The 13,042-nt window shown below is 43.2% G+C and overlaps 3 protein-coding genes across 3 annotated transcripts; 2 read left to right on the top strand and 1 right to left on the bottom strand.

The window, feature by feature from the left end:
* Positions 1 to 4: 4 nt before the first annotated feature.
* Positions 5 to 2,040, top strand: trappc4 (trafficking protein particle complex 4). The gene is made up of 5 exons (XM_031752659.2): positions 5 to 314; positions 565 to 739; positions 1,265 to 1,368; positions 1,602 to 1,728; positions 1,819 to 2,040. Exons 1-5 carry the CDS (start codon positions 140 to 142, stop codon positions 1,895 to 1,897), a joined length of 660 nt encoding a protein of 219 aa, XP_031608519.1. The 5' UTR covers positions 5 to 139; the 3' UTR covers positions 1,898 to 2,040.
* Positions 2,041 to 2,127: 87 nt separating this feature from the next.
* On the bottom strand, positions 2,128 to 6,305 carry slc37a4a (solute carrier family 37 member 4a). The gene is made up of 9 exons (XM_031752658.2): positions 6,106 to 6,305; positions 5,310 to 5,920; positions 4,959 to 5,191; positions 4,280 to 4,523; positions 3,773 to 3,931; positions 3,607 to 3,692; positions 3,134 to 3,247; positions 2,891 to 3,029; positions 2,128 to 2,794 (listed from the first exon to the last, which is right to left on the bottom strand). Exons 2-9 carry the CDS (start codon positions 5,455 to 5,457, stop codon positions 2,628 to 2,630), a joined length of 1,290 nt encoding a protein of 429 aa, XP_031608518.1. The 5' UTR covers positions 5,458 to 5,920; positions 6,106 to 6,305; the 3' UTR covers positions 2,128 to 2,627.
* A 1,042-nt stretch (positions 6,306 to 7,347) lies between these two features.
* Positions 7,348 to 12,887, top strand: cfap45 (cilia and flagella associated protein 45). The gene is made up of 12 exons (XM_031752731.2): positions 7,348 to 7,560; positions 7,671 to 7,781; positions 7,958 to 8,064; positions 8,247 to 8,391; positions 8,479 to 8,649; positions 8,747 to 8,925; positions 9,097 to 9,226; positions 9,313 to 9,459; positions 9,562 to 9,675; positions 9,778 to 9,971; positions 10,045 to 10,269; positions 12,488 to 12,887. The coding sequence occupies exons 1-12, from the start codon at positions 7,558 to 7,560 to the stop codon at positions 12,552 to 12,554; spliced, it is 1,593 nt and encodes a 530-aa protein (XP_031608591.1). The 5' UTR covers positions 7,348 to 7,557; the 3' UTR covers positions 12,555 to 12,887.
* The last annotated feature ends 155 nt before the right edge of the window (positions 12,888 to 13,042 follow it).

Genomic DNA, 13,042 nt, shown 5'->3' with positions numbered 1-13,042 from the left:
CAAACATTCTCACATCCATTACAGCGGCAGGTTTGAGACTAAAAACTCATACAAGTAAAATCTAATTTATTCATTTAATTTTTAGCCACCCGTCGAGGTCATGTGACAGTCGCTGTCAGCTGGGCAGGACGTTGCAAAGATGGTGATATACAGTGTGTATGTGGTGAACAAGGCTGGAGGGTTAATTTATCAATATGATAACTATGTCCCGCGAGCAGAGGTGGAGAAAACCTTCAGCTACCCTTTGGACTTGGTGCTGAAGCACCACGACGAGAAGGTGGTCGTATCGTTTGGACAGCGGGACGGAATCAGAGGTAACCTCACGGGCACATCGTTAGCTTATTTATTAGCTAGCTATGGGGGCAATCTCTAACGAAACCTGCCTTATGCCCAAGCTAAAATACTCGCATGTAGTCTTTGTCGGTTTATTATCTATAGTATGCGTATTTGTATCGTTTTTTACAGTCCAAGTTAACTGAAATGTTCGCTGTTCTTCATTTAAAAATACTGCGGTGTCACTAGCTTGACTGTATGACTGGACTGAAACTTCTTGTCATTCGTCAGTGGGCCATGCAGTGCTGTCCATCAATGGAGTTGATGTGATCGGGAAGAACACATCAGAAGGAAAGGACATCCTTGAATACCTGAAAGATCCTTCAAATTATCCCGTGTCTATTCGCTTTGGACGAGCGCGCCTGAGCTCCAATGAGAAGCTGATGCTGGCGTCCATGTTCCACTCGTAAGTAATTTCGTGTGTGTGGATTAAAGCCGAGCTACACAGTGGACAGCGGGGCCAGGTGTTTACTAGTGTTATTTATGTTTATTTCTGAAAGGGAGTGAAAACTTACCTGAGTGACCAATACATTTTTATAGTATGCACTGTTGTTTGATTTTTTTCTACTCCACACAGGATCGAAAGTATACATACACTTATTAATATTTTTATGTTATTATTAATATTTTAATAAGTGGTACAACTAAGGACATCTGGACAAAGTGCAACTTGCAAACATTCATTTAACTAAATATTTGTTTAGGCCTTTGAGCCTTTTTTTTAACCCTGCGTGGATCGGACAAAATCCAAAATAAAATCAAACTTGTACACTTAATTCTTCAGTTTAAAGAAATCATTAAATTCCAGAAATTACCACGACATTCACGCCCAGTAGCTAAAGTGTAGCTAAACCTCAGCGCAAAACTGTATGTACTCTCACTTTATGAATGAAGCTAAATAAACACACCTATTTTGTGATCCCTCCCTCAGGTTGTTTGCAATAGGTTCACAGCTATCCCCCGAAGTCGGCAGTTCAGGGATCGAAATGTTAGAAACTGACGTCTTCAAACTTCACTGCTTCCAGACTCTCACAGGTCAGTGGTGCAATTAAGTGTCATTTTAGGTTAAAAATACCAGAGAAGTCATTTCTTAGTTGGCTGTAGATTTAAAAACCAAAGCACTTCCATATGTAACAATTTAATTTAATTTTAGCTGTGAACAGCTTGCAGCTCCAGTAATAAATCTTCATGGTGTATAAATTCCTTCCTTCCCAGCTTGTTGATCGTCACTATTATAAAATGATATCTTTTTAATTTTGTTCTCTCAGGGATAAAGTTTATCGTGCTGGCGGACCCGCGACAGTCTGGAATCGATGCGTTGTTGAGGAAGATTTATGAGGTGTATTCAGATTTTGCCCTCAAGAACCCGTTCTATTCTCTGGAAATGCCAATCAGGTATTAAAGAGAATTAGGAACACATTATCCTGAAATAATTTATTACTGTCCCCACTGTCTAACACCCACACATTTACTCTTGCTTTTCAGGTGTGAGCTCTTTGATCAGAATCTGAAGAGTGCATTGGAGGTAGCAGAGAAAGCCGGCAACTTTGGAGCTGGATCTTAAACAGGGCATTCACAGACTGAAAAGAAATAAGTGGACTCCTTTTTCTTGTTTTGGACTGTTTTTTCCCACATTTGCTCATTAACACTTTGTAAATACATCGTTTTGTAAATAATTCAGAGATTAAAATCCATACTGTATTTAAATGTTCTGAATCCATCTTACTGAATCAGTGAGTGAAGACTTTGGAGCATGAAGTGTAAAATTGGAAAAATAACCCTAGAACACTAATGTGCAGTTTCTGTAACAGTATCGCCAACGGTGGGTATATTTTACTCAATATACTTCCCATCAAAATACATTAAAGTGCAACAATACATGGCAAATTGAAGTACTCTTTTATCCTGTACAATGTCTGATAAAATAACGTATCATGGGGTACTCTGATCATGTTGCTTTTTTAAAAATAAATGAAAAAACAAAGTCACAGGACTGAAATTTGTGAAAATCACCTGATGTTAGTGTTATAGGGTTAACTGAGAAAAAGTATCATTGACCTAAGATTGCTCATTTCAGTGTTTTGTAGCCTCCTATTTTGGACTCTTACTATTGCAGTCCTGCAGAGGCATTATCAGAAAAAACATTGTCTAGCAATTTGCAGTAATTTCTTCAAGTTCACAGACTATTTATATAACATGTTGAGAAGCGCCTTTGCACATTTCTATGAACTTTATTTCACATATGACTAATTAAAAACAAAGAAGTAAAAATGACTGGCTCGCACAGAATGAGCTCAGTCCGCCTTCTTGGGCACGTGTCCCATCTTGGTTCGAATGTTGCGCAGGAAGAAGAATCCGATAGTAGTGACAAGGCAGGTGATCTCTGCTATCCAGAAGGCCATTTCCCAGCCATGGTGCTTGGCAATGGTGCTGAATGGGAGTCCAGAAAGGAAGCCACCAACTACAATGAGAATTCACATGGATTATTTCAATGGAAGGAGCGCAACACAAACAAAACGCAACTTTAGAATTTAACTGTCAATTAATGAAAACCTACTGTTTGCCATCAGAGCAACAATAGCATGTGATGTCCCGCAGTAGTTGGATGGAGCGCTCTCATTGGCTATAACTCCAAACAAGGCTATTGGTCCATATGAGGAGAAACCGAAGGCGGCGCCCAAGCCGAGTATCCACACCTTGATGTACAGAGAAGAGATTAAAAAAAAAAAAAAATGGGGTACTGAAGTCTGGCATTTGCTGTGCAGTGTGAACAGGTCACAGGAATTAATGTCTGTGTTACCTTTGAGCTGTCAGGAGTAACGGTGAGTCTGAACAGGTACATGGACACAAACATTCCTGCCATCATGCAGATCAGGATGAAGTGGCGGGGATTACCATAGAGCCTCATCCCTTGCTGCACACACAGAAAAGAATATGAGATGTTGCATTTCCTGGTTATAAGCTGAATAAAACAACACTGATTGCCCACTTAGGGGTTTGTTTCTATTGTGTTTTATCCCTTTAACTTATGAAAAATGAAAGTGCAGACAGGCTGTGCAGTTTTTATGTCTGAAATAATGAAAAGTTGTTTTAATGAGTATTTTGTAAATTTCTGGCAGAAAGCAATCTTAAACAGAAGCAGATTCCAAAACATAACATTGAAATATTCAAAGGTTAAAACACTTTCTAATCCAGTTCTCTCTATATTAAACAGGCTGTTATTGACCACAATCTTGGATCAAATAATGACTGATATTTAAAAAACAAACTCACTCTGGCCACAGCTTTGTCAGAGAGGTAACCTGCAGCCAGACTGCCCACCAGCCCGCCAACCTCCAGGGCGCTCATGTATGAGCTACCTAAGAAAAGGAACACTGTGAGTTTAACTCTTTATTTCAAAGCAGACTCCAGAGGCGACTGCTCTTCCCCTCATCCGTACCCATGAGTGTAGACTGGCCCTTGTCCTGAATGAGAAACAGCTGGCCCCAGTCGGTGCAGGCGGTCTTCACCCCAAACACCACCAGGTAGGAGATGGACAGCAGCCACAGGTAGGGGGACAGGAGAAACTCAGACAGGGTGCTTTCATGGCTTGAGGATCCTGAAGAGGAAGCAGAGAGAAGACCCTTTTCGGATACCACGAGCACAGATGTGAGTGATGTGGTGATGGGAGCACTCCTCAGTTTTAAAAAGAAACATGCATCACATCCTGTGTTCACACTTTGCATGAGCTGGTTTCACGTGAGGGACACACTGAGTGCAGAGTCCACCGAGTTACTGATCTTTAGTCACAGCACTCAAGGCCCATGCCGTTAGACAACAGAAACACGTGCATGTGTGTGCGTTCAAATTTGTGTTATCAGAGCATTGTCTATGTGTTAACAAGATTCAGAGAAAAGCAGCGGTTCAAACCAGTTTCTGATTGTGCCTGACTAAGAGTCAGACTCACCACCTTTGCTCTTTTTGGTCGACACCTCTATGTTGGGCAGCCCCACATCCTTGGGCTCGTTCTTGATTGCCAGCAGGCAAACAAATGAGGCAACGATGCAAATCATTCCAGAGGCGGACAGTATCGCCCTCCAGCTGTAACTCTGCGACAGCACGGTGGCAACGATGGGGCCCAAGCTGCCGGCCAGATTCATGCTGCAGGACAGAATCGCCCACCACGTCCCGAACTGAGAGGGCTCGAACCACTGATGGAGGAAAAGAGGGAAAAACGTTAAGTAACGACAGCCCTGGCAGGAAGTTCTTTGATACCCATATAGGATCTTTAAGACCGATCCCCATACAAAACAGTTACAGATTTATGAGTCCTGATTAAGACAGTATGAAAATGCAGTTTAAAAATAAACTTGTTTTATTGTCTTGGATTAGCTGTTTACACTCTAACTCTGGCTGAGCCCGCTGATAAAATAGTTGGGATCTAACTTCAGTCTCCAGTTCATTCAAAATCTTATAGAGAATACAAACAGTTTTAGGTCTATTTCATTATTTAATCCTGTTTACTTGCTTTACTTTATTAGCTCATTCTGCATTTTCTTACTGCAGTGTCAGTTTGTTCTTTGTAACACTCGGAAGAAACTTACATTTTAAACTCAATTTGAATAAGAGGGTACCGGGTCATATACCTTGCGCAGCACCCTGCCACAGGGAGGCCAGCCCAGGCCTTGGCCCAGACCGTTGAGAAACCAGAGGGCAGAGAAGACAGCGACAGTGGAGGACCAAGAGAAGATCACGTTGATGCCTCCCACCATGAACAGGCCAATGGAGAAGAGCCAGCGGGCGCTGATTTGGTCTGACAGGACACCGCTGATGAACTTACTAATAGCGTAGGCCAAAGATTGACTGCTGGTGATCATACCTGAGTAGAGGAGCGCACATGCAGAGGAAAAAAATCCCAACAACTTGCTGCAAAATTGTTGTAAAGACACATCAGTGTTATCACATTTATAGGGTTCAGGTTTATAGTACTGACATACCCAGATCGTCCTTATCCAGCTTGATCTCTTGCATTACAGAAGGCATCACGAAGGAGAACGTCTTTCTGTTGAAGTAGTACAATGTGTAGCCCACAAACATGGCCAGAAATATTGTACTTCTGTAGTATCCATAACGTGAGGTAGCCATGGTTGCAGCTCAGTCCTAAAACACCCACAAAGCAGCTTCCAGAGGAGCTCCTGCCTTTTGCAGCCTGTAGCAGTGAACTTTGCTTCAGGATCCACTGTACACAGGCAGCTGCTTACAAGCAAAGAAGTGTTTGCAATCAGCGCCGGAGGTTAATGGTCAACTTCTACACCCTGAAGCTGATGGCAGCTACCCTGTGCTGCAGGCTGCGGCTTCATGAGGGCCGGAGTTTGTGACACTAACCCCTGAGAGTGATCTTCTGTGTCCTTCAGGCAGAAGTCCTTCTGTTTTATCAAGTGTTATTTTCTTGTTGCTGTTTATCTATCTGATAATGTCATGACAGGCGTCCTCGGACTGATGCGTTTAATGATTTACTGAGGAGTCCAATAGCTGCTGTACACCAGGGGGAGGCTCCTATCCAAATGGAGGGGTGTGTGGGTGTAGTGATCCTCATCAGCAAAAAGACCTGAGACACATACACACATTCACAAATTCAGAAGGAAGACCACGGTATTTGTGGCTGTCCACAAATCTGCTGTTGCACATGAGGGTTGTGGGTAATACAGTTCCAGTGTGCACAACACGTCAGACCAAATAAATCTTAGTATATAAGTGTAGTCTACAAAACCAAAGTCTTTAATGTCAATATACCTGCAGAAACCTCGGTGTGTCCACTTCCGCTTTTCCGTGTACGCGTAAAATCTCGCAGATTAACTTTTCCCTGAGTTTGGACTGAGTTCGCTCTGAAGTTCAGCTCATTTCGGAGCTGAAGGATTTTTTGTGCAAAATTTCCGCATCATGTGGGCTAACTAGCACCGCCCAGCCACGAAAGCCGATGGTGGTGGTATGGAACAACACTGTGGCCGGACAGTTCTCTATATAACTGCGGCAATGACTGTATGAAATGAAATAACACATAACGACATAAATTGTAATTTAAATCTAACTACGAATATTTCCACGGAATGAGCTAGCTTGTTAGCGCTTTTTTAGTGTTACCACTTCCCCCTGTATTCAAGCAGACACTCATATTTCTACAGTGTAGGATTTTACCAGCTAGCTGTGCGACTAAACCACTGTTTAATAAGCCAATAACATTGTTTGAATACGTTTTGTTACTTTGCAGCCATGTTGGTAACGCCGTTGGGCACTTATTATACTCGGCAGATATTTTGAAACAGCTACATTTACAGAACAGTAGAGCATACATATTTAGAAGCGCCAGTTAAATCTTAAAAACCTATTTGCTGCTTGGCGGCTTTGCCTGAAAATAAGGTTTTAAAAAGCGTCTTTTCCCGGGAAGTGTTTTTTTTAAATTTTTTATTCCTAGCTCCATCTTTGCACTAGAGCTGGGCGAATCGATCCAAATATCGATAGAAACGCTGGTATTGGAATCGATAGCGCGATAGGATCGATACTTATTTTCTCTCTTCTACATTCAGTATCCAGCGGATGGAGTTCTTAAATTAATTATTATTAGTATTATTTTTTATCTAATATTTGCGTATATGTGTAATATACCTCAAAAAGGCACTATGAAAGAAGTTTGACCTTTTCGTGCTGTCTGTCATATCTATGACATCTATTTTATTTAGATAAAAGATAGAACACATTTAAACAAAAGAAGCTGACCCAACGAGACAGGCAAATTTACATTCCAGGTCTCCAAAAATACATGAAAACATAAACACAACAAAAAAGGCTTTTCAAGTGTTGTGGAAAGTAGAAATTGAAGTGATTTAGTGTTCATTAAAATGTGGTCAGAAATTTCAGATTGATGACGATTCATTTCAAATATCATGGCGATCTGCTCTCCCCTGTATAAGCTGCCTCGGATCGATACCAAATTTTGCACAGCACTACTTTGCGGTCACGTGAGGTCTGCCCTTCCTCCTGTTCCCATGGCAACGGGTAACCAAACATTTCAAAGTCGGTGTCCCGTGAGCTGGAGCCAATATAAGTAGTACGCTAATTTCTTTAAAAAACCACATTAATTATTTGAGCTAGGTGGAAGTTATCCAAGAGCAAAGTATAATATTTAGAGTTTACTATTTTTTTTTAACAAATATAGTCTGTTTCACTGACCCACAGTAACCGAAAACTATGGTAAGTGTTACGTTAAAAATAAAAAAGCTATTCTATGCTAAATCCCAGTGTTCAAATGCATGACCGTTGTCTGCTGATAACACGTGAGCGTTGTAATTACTGCCCCGCAGAGACTTGCCTCGAGCTCCACGTCTTCTAGGGGCAAAATTTACCTCGGCCGGTACCGCACACTGGCTCCCGGGTCTCGGGTGGATGAAGATCTGTTTGAGAACCAGAAATCGGTGAGTGTGGGTCCCTGCACACTCAGCGGGAAATGGAGGGAAATGCTCAACTCTTATTATTCACAATGATATCCCTTGATATCATCAGAAACTGCATGTAGCTGCAGTGAGAACAGAGGTCGTGGATGAGTTTGGGAGCTGATTACAGCTAAATCTCTGTGTGGATGTCATTGCAGTTTGACAAACGGGTAAAATCAGCAGGTGTAGCAAAGGATTGTTCATGGAAGAACAAGGAAGGGGAGACTCTTCAAATCATCACCAAAGACCTCATACGAAATCTGCGGTAGGCCAGCATGAAACAAGCTCATTTGAATAAAACATGAAGAGAGTCTGTAAAGTGTGTGTGCTGCTCTGTGATAAACCTCTGACTTATTTCGTGTGATTCAGGCTAATCAGATTGCCATTGCTGATGTTAATACAGTATACCAAGTTTTTGAAACATTATACCACATGTCATCATGCCAGGATCCCCCAAAGAGATCCTTCAAGAGAGTCCGTCTTACTTCCACCAGCTGAGTTTAAGCGGCTCACCTCAACATCCTGGCTGCTCCTCAAGGAGGACAGAGAGGCCCTGAGGCAGGCTTACCAGAGGAAGAAAGAGGAGGACCTTGTAGGAAAGCTGACTGCCATTTTAAAATAACAACAACAAAGAAGTCCACTGATTTAATTAGTATGTTTTTATGTACTTTTTATTCAGAAAGCTGCAGAGGAAAGGAAGCATAGGATCCATGAGGCAGACCTGTCCCGTAAGCAGAACCAGCCACTGACTGAGCTGGAGATTGAAGCCCGGGAACGTGCACAGCGCCTGGTGGAGCGGAGTAATGCTTTAAGGATGGAACAGGAAGATGAGATCAAACAGCTCAACCAGGTAGGAAGAAGGTTCAGATGTGTGGATGACCAGCCTTTAAAAAAATATAAACATACCAGTACACAATAATCAACCTGTGTTTGTGTGGTCGTCTCAGCTGATTTTAGGTGCTCAGTGCCAAGCAAAGCGTGACTACCAGATCCAGGAGAAGAAGCAGATCCAGATGGAGTTGACAGAGGAGGAACGGCGTCTAGACAGCATGATGGAGGTGGAGCGCCGCAAGGCTCTGGAGAGTCTGGACAAGATTGAAGAGCTGCGCAGGCAGCAGAGAGTCAAGTAAATGGAGCCCTATCAGAAACACAGTCACCCTCTATTTGCGGATTGATTTTTTTGCAATTAACGTCATTCTTCGTCTTCTTCTGTTTGGGAGATCGCAGAAATCCTAATAATGAGCAGTGGAGGTCAACTAGGAGCACTCAACACGTGTGTGTGTGCTTCATATTTCAGGGGAAGGCGGGAAATTTGTGATCAGATCCAGAAACGCCTGGAGAACCGAGAATTGGAGGAAGGCAAGAAAGAGAAAGAGAGTCAGCAGATACGAGAGGACCAGGAGAGAATGAACCTGGAGGATCTCGAGGTGCACACGGAGGCGGGAGACACATCCACACATGCAGTTAATGTACACTGGACTCAGTTTCTGCTCTGACCCATGTCTTCCTCCAGGTGCTGGAGAAGAAGAGGATGGAGCAACAGCTTCTGCAGGAGGAGATCAAGCGCATCAATGCCGAGACCATGTGGGCAAAGGAGCGAAGGATAGAGGAGGAGAAGCTGGCTGACATGAGAGTGAAGGAGTATCTCCTTAAAAAGCAGGTCATAGCCCACTGTTCTTTGTGGATGAGCAAGCTACATCATGTGACACACACATTTGATTCTGACGTTGTTTTTAACGTTAACAATTCATTAAACCTGCAGGAGCAGCAGGCAGAATACGAAGCAGAGCAAAGACGAATCAAGAAGGAGAAAGAATTGGAGATTGCTCGTTTGAGGGCCCAGCAAGAAAAAGAAAAAGACTACAAGGCTGAGCAGGTCAGGATCTAACAGATGTGCAATATATGAAGATTTGAAACCTGGCAGAAGATTTGCAGATGTTCTTAGCTACTTGTGCTTGTGTATATGTTTGTCTCGAAGGATGAGCTCCGTGCTCGCAGGAACCAGGATGCTGCAGAGAGAGAGTGGAGGAGAAAAGAGAGGGAGCGGGCTGCAAAGAAAGCGCAGCTGGAGGCGACGCTGAGAGCGGCTCACATGGAGCAGGTTCACTACAAAGAGCGCAATCTGTCAGTGGAGGCGAGTCGGGAGAAGGCAGAGTTTGAGAGGCTGCTAAAGTAAGAAAGTCTGTTCGAAACCGGTTTTCAGATAATTTTAATACGCTCCATTAAAAGTGCTCTCTCCATGCAGAGTGCAGCAGGAAGAAATGGTCAAAGAGCAGGTGCGAAACGACAGGCAGCATCACAAAGTGCAGCAGCACGTGCAGGCCATCCACCAGCAGATGAAGGAACGCGAGATCTTAGCCACAGCTAAGCGCAAAGAGACCTTCAAGGAGGCCAAACGGTTGATGGAGGAAACCCGGCAGAGACGTCTGCGCCTTGATGAGCTCAAACAAAAGAAGCTCCAGGAGCTCAAGTAAGCACAGGGGGGGGCTTCCCATAATGCAAAGTGTTTCCTCTTCACTCACCTTGCTCTGTTTGTAAATGGTAAATGGCCTGTACAGGGAGTGCAGAATTATTAGGCAAATGAGTATTTTGTCCACATCATCCTCTTCATGCATGTTGTCTTACTCCAAGCTGTATAGGCTCGAAAGCCTACTACCAATTAAGCATATTAGGTGATGTGCATCTCTGTAATGAGAAGGGGTGTGGTCTAATGACATCAACACCCTATATCACATGTGCATAATTATTAGGCAACTTCCTTTCCTTTGGCAAAATGGGTCAAAAGAAGGACTTGACAGGCTCAGAAAAGTCAAAAATAGTGAGATATGTTGCAGAGGGATGCAGCAGTCTTAAAATTGCAAAGCTTCTGAAGCGTGATCATTGAACAATCAAGCGTTTCTTTCAAAATAGTCAACAGGGTCGCAAGAAGCGTGTGGAAAAACCAAGGCGCAAAATAACTGCCCATGAACTGAGAAAAGTCAAGCGTGCAGCTGCCAAGATGCCACTTGCCACCAGTTTGGCCATATTTCAGAGCTGCAACATCACTGGAGTGCCCAAAAGCACAAGGTGTGCAATACTCAGAGACATGGCCGAGGTAAGAAAGGCTGAAAGCGACCACCACTGAACAAGACACACAAGCTGAAACGTCAAGACTGGGCCAAGAAATATCTCAAGACTGATTTTTCTAAGGTTTTATGGACTGATGAAATGAGAGTGAGTCTTGATGGGCCAGATGGATGGGCCCGTGGCTGGATTGGTAAAGGGCAGAGAGCTCCAGTCCCACTCAGACGCCAGCAAGGTGGAGGTGGAGTACTGGTTTGGGCTGGTAGCATCAAAGATGAGCTTGTGGGGCCTTTTCGGGTTGAGGATGGAGTCAAGCTCAACTCCCAGTCCTACTGCCAGTTTCTGGAAGACACCTTCTTCAAGCAGTGGTACAGGAAGAAGTCTGCATCCTTCAAGAAAAACATGATTTTCATGCAGGACAATGCTCCATCACACGCGTCCAAGTACTCCACAGCGTGGCTGGCAAGAGAAAGGGTATAAAAGAAGAAAAACTAATGACATGGCCTCCTTGTTCACCTGATCTGAACCCCATTGAGAACCTGTGGTCCATCATCAAATGTGAGATTTACAAGGAGGGAAAACAGTACACCTCTCTGAACAGTGTCTGGGAGGCTGTGGTTGCTGCTGCATAATGTTGATGGTGAACAGATCAAAACACTGACAGAATCCATGGATGGCAGGCTTTTGAGTGTCCTTGCAAAGAAAGGTGGCTATATTGGTCGCTGATTTGTTTTTGTTTTGTTTTTGAATGTCAGAAATGTATATTTGTGAATGTGGAGATGTTATATTGGTTTCACTGGTAAAAATAAATAATTGAAATGGGTATATATTTGTTTTTTGTTAAGTTGCCTAATAATTATGCACAGTAATAGTCACCTGCACACACAGATATCCCCCTAAAATAGCTAAAACTAAAAACAAACTACTTCCAAAAACATTCAGCTTTGATATTAATGAGTTTTTTGGGTTCATTGAGAACATGGTTGTTGTTCAATAATAAAATTATTCCTCAAAAATACACCTTGCCTAATAATTCTGCACTCCCTGTATTTGTATAGCGCTTTACTAGTCCCTAAGGACCCCAAAGCGCTTTACACATCCAGTCATCCACCCATTCACACACTGGTGATGGTAAGCTACATTGTAGCCACAGCTGCCTGGGGCGCACTGACAGAGGCGAGGCTGCCGGACACTGGCGCCACCGGTCCCTCTGACCACCACCAGTACGCAACGGGTGAAGTGTCTTGCCCAAGGACACAACAACCGAGACTGTCCAAGCCGGGGCTCGAACCGGCAATCTTCCGATTACAAGGCGAACTCCCAACTCTTGAGCCACGATCCACTCTCCATTTAATCAATAGTTATTTTAAAACTCTGGCTCTTTCTCCAATAGTGTGTCTTCTTTTTTCCCTCACCCGCAGCGGGTTGCAGCAGTCAGTTGCCCCTCCCTGAGTCTGGTTCTGCTGGAGGTTTCTTCCTGTTAAAAGAGTTTTTCCTCCTACCGTTTGCTCATAGGGAGCTGCGTGATTGTAGGGTCTTTACCTAACAATGTAGAGCGCCTTGAGGCTGTTTTTATGAATTACTGCCATACAAATACATTGAATTGTGCTTGTTATCCACTACAGGGCTACAGGAATCTGTGAAAAGTACTGCAATCAGGTGGAAAGAAAGGTCCAGACCTTGATGAGCTGATCACCTGACCACTGGATTCAAACGAGAACAAGCGAGAAGTTCTCATCTGGTCCCGCCATTGTATTTACAGTCTAATTTAACATGTTTCAATCACAAATGTGGGTTAAAATGTAAAGGAATGTAACAATAAAGACTAATAGTTTACTAGTATGGAAAACACTGGCATTCATGTATTTGAGCTGTTAACTCTATAAAGGCAAGTTTTGACAACTCACGGGGTGATACAGCAACCATTAGAATAGCTTCTGGGTTTTTCCCAGTCTTCACCTTTCCTCACCAACCTCTGAGTCACACCCAGTTATTCGTCGCTGTAAGCAGGCCCCAAATATGACAGAACCATCTCACTTCTGAAAAGAGCCTCAAGGGTTTTCTTTGTAGGCTTTCAACAAGTAAAGAGTTACTGCCTATTTAAACTGATGTAGTCTGTTTTATGTATATTGGAAAAAGAATCAACTTTTTTCCCACATTATGAATTCATCTCACACACA

This window comes from Oreochromis aureus, linkage group 14 (genome assembly GCF_013358895.1).
Source record: "Oreochromis aureus strain Israel breed Guangdong linkage group 14, ZZ_aureus, whole genome shotgun sequence".
In the NCBI taxonomy this organism is placed as follows: domain Eukaryota; kingdom Metazoa; phylum Chordata; class Actinopteri; order Cichliformes; family Cichlidae; genus Oreochromis; species Oreochromis aureus.
Note: the sequence above shows the minus strand (reverse complement) of the source record. Positions and strands in the feature narration are given on the sequence as shown.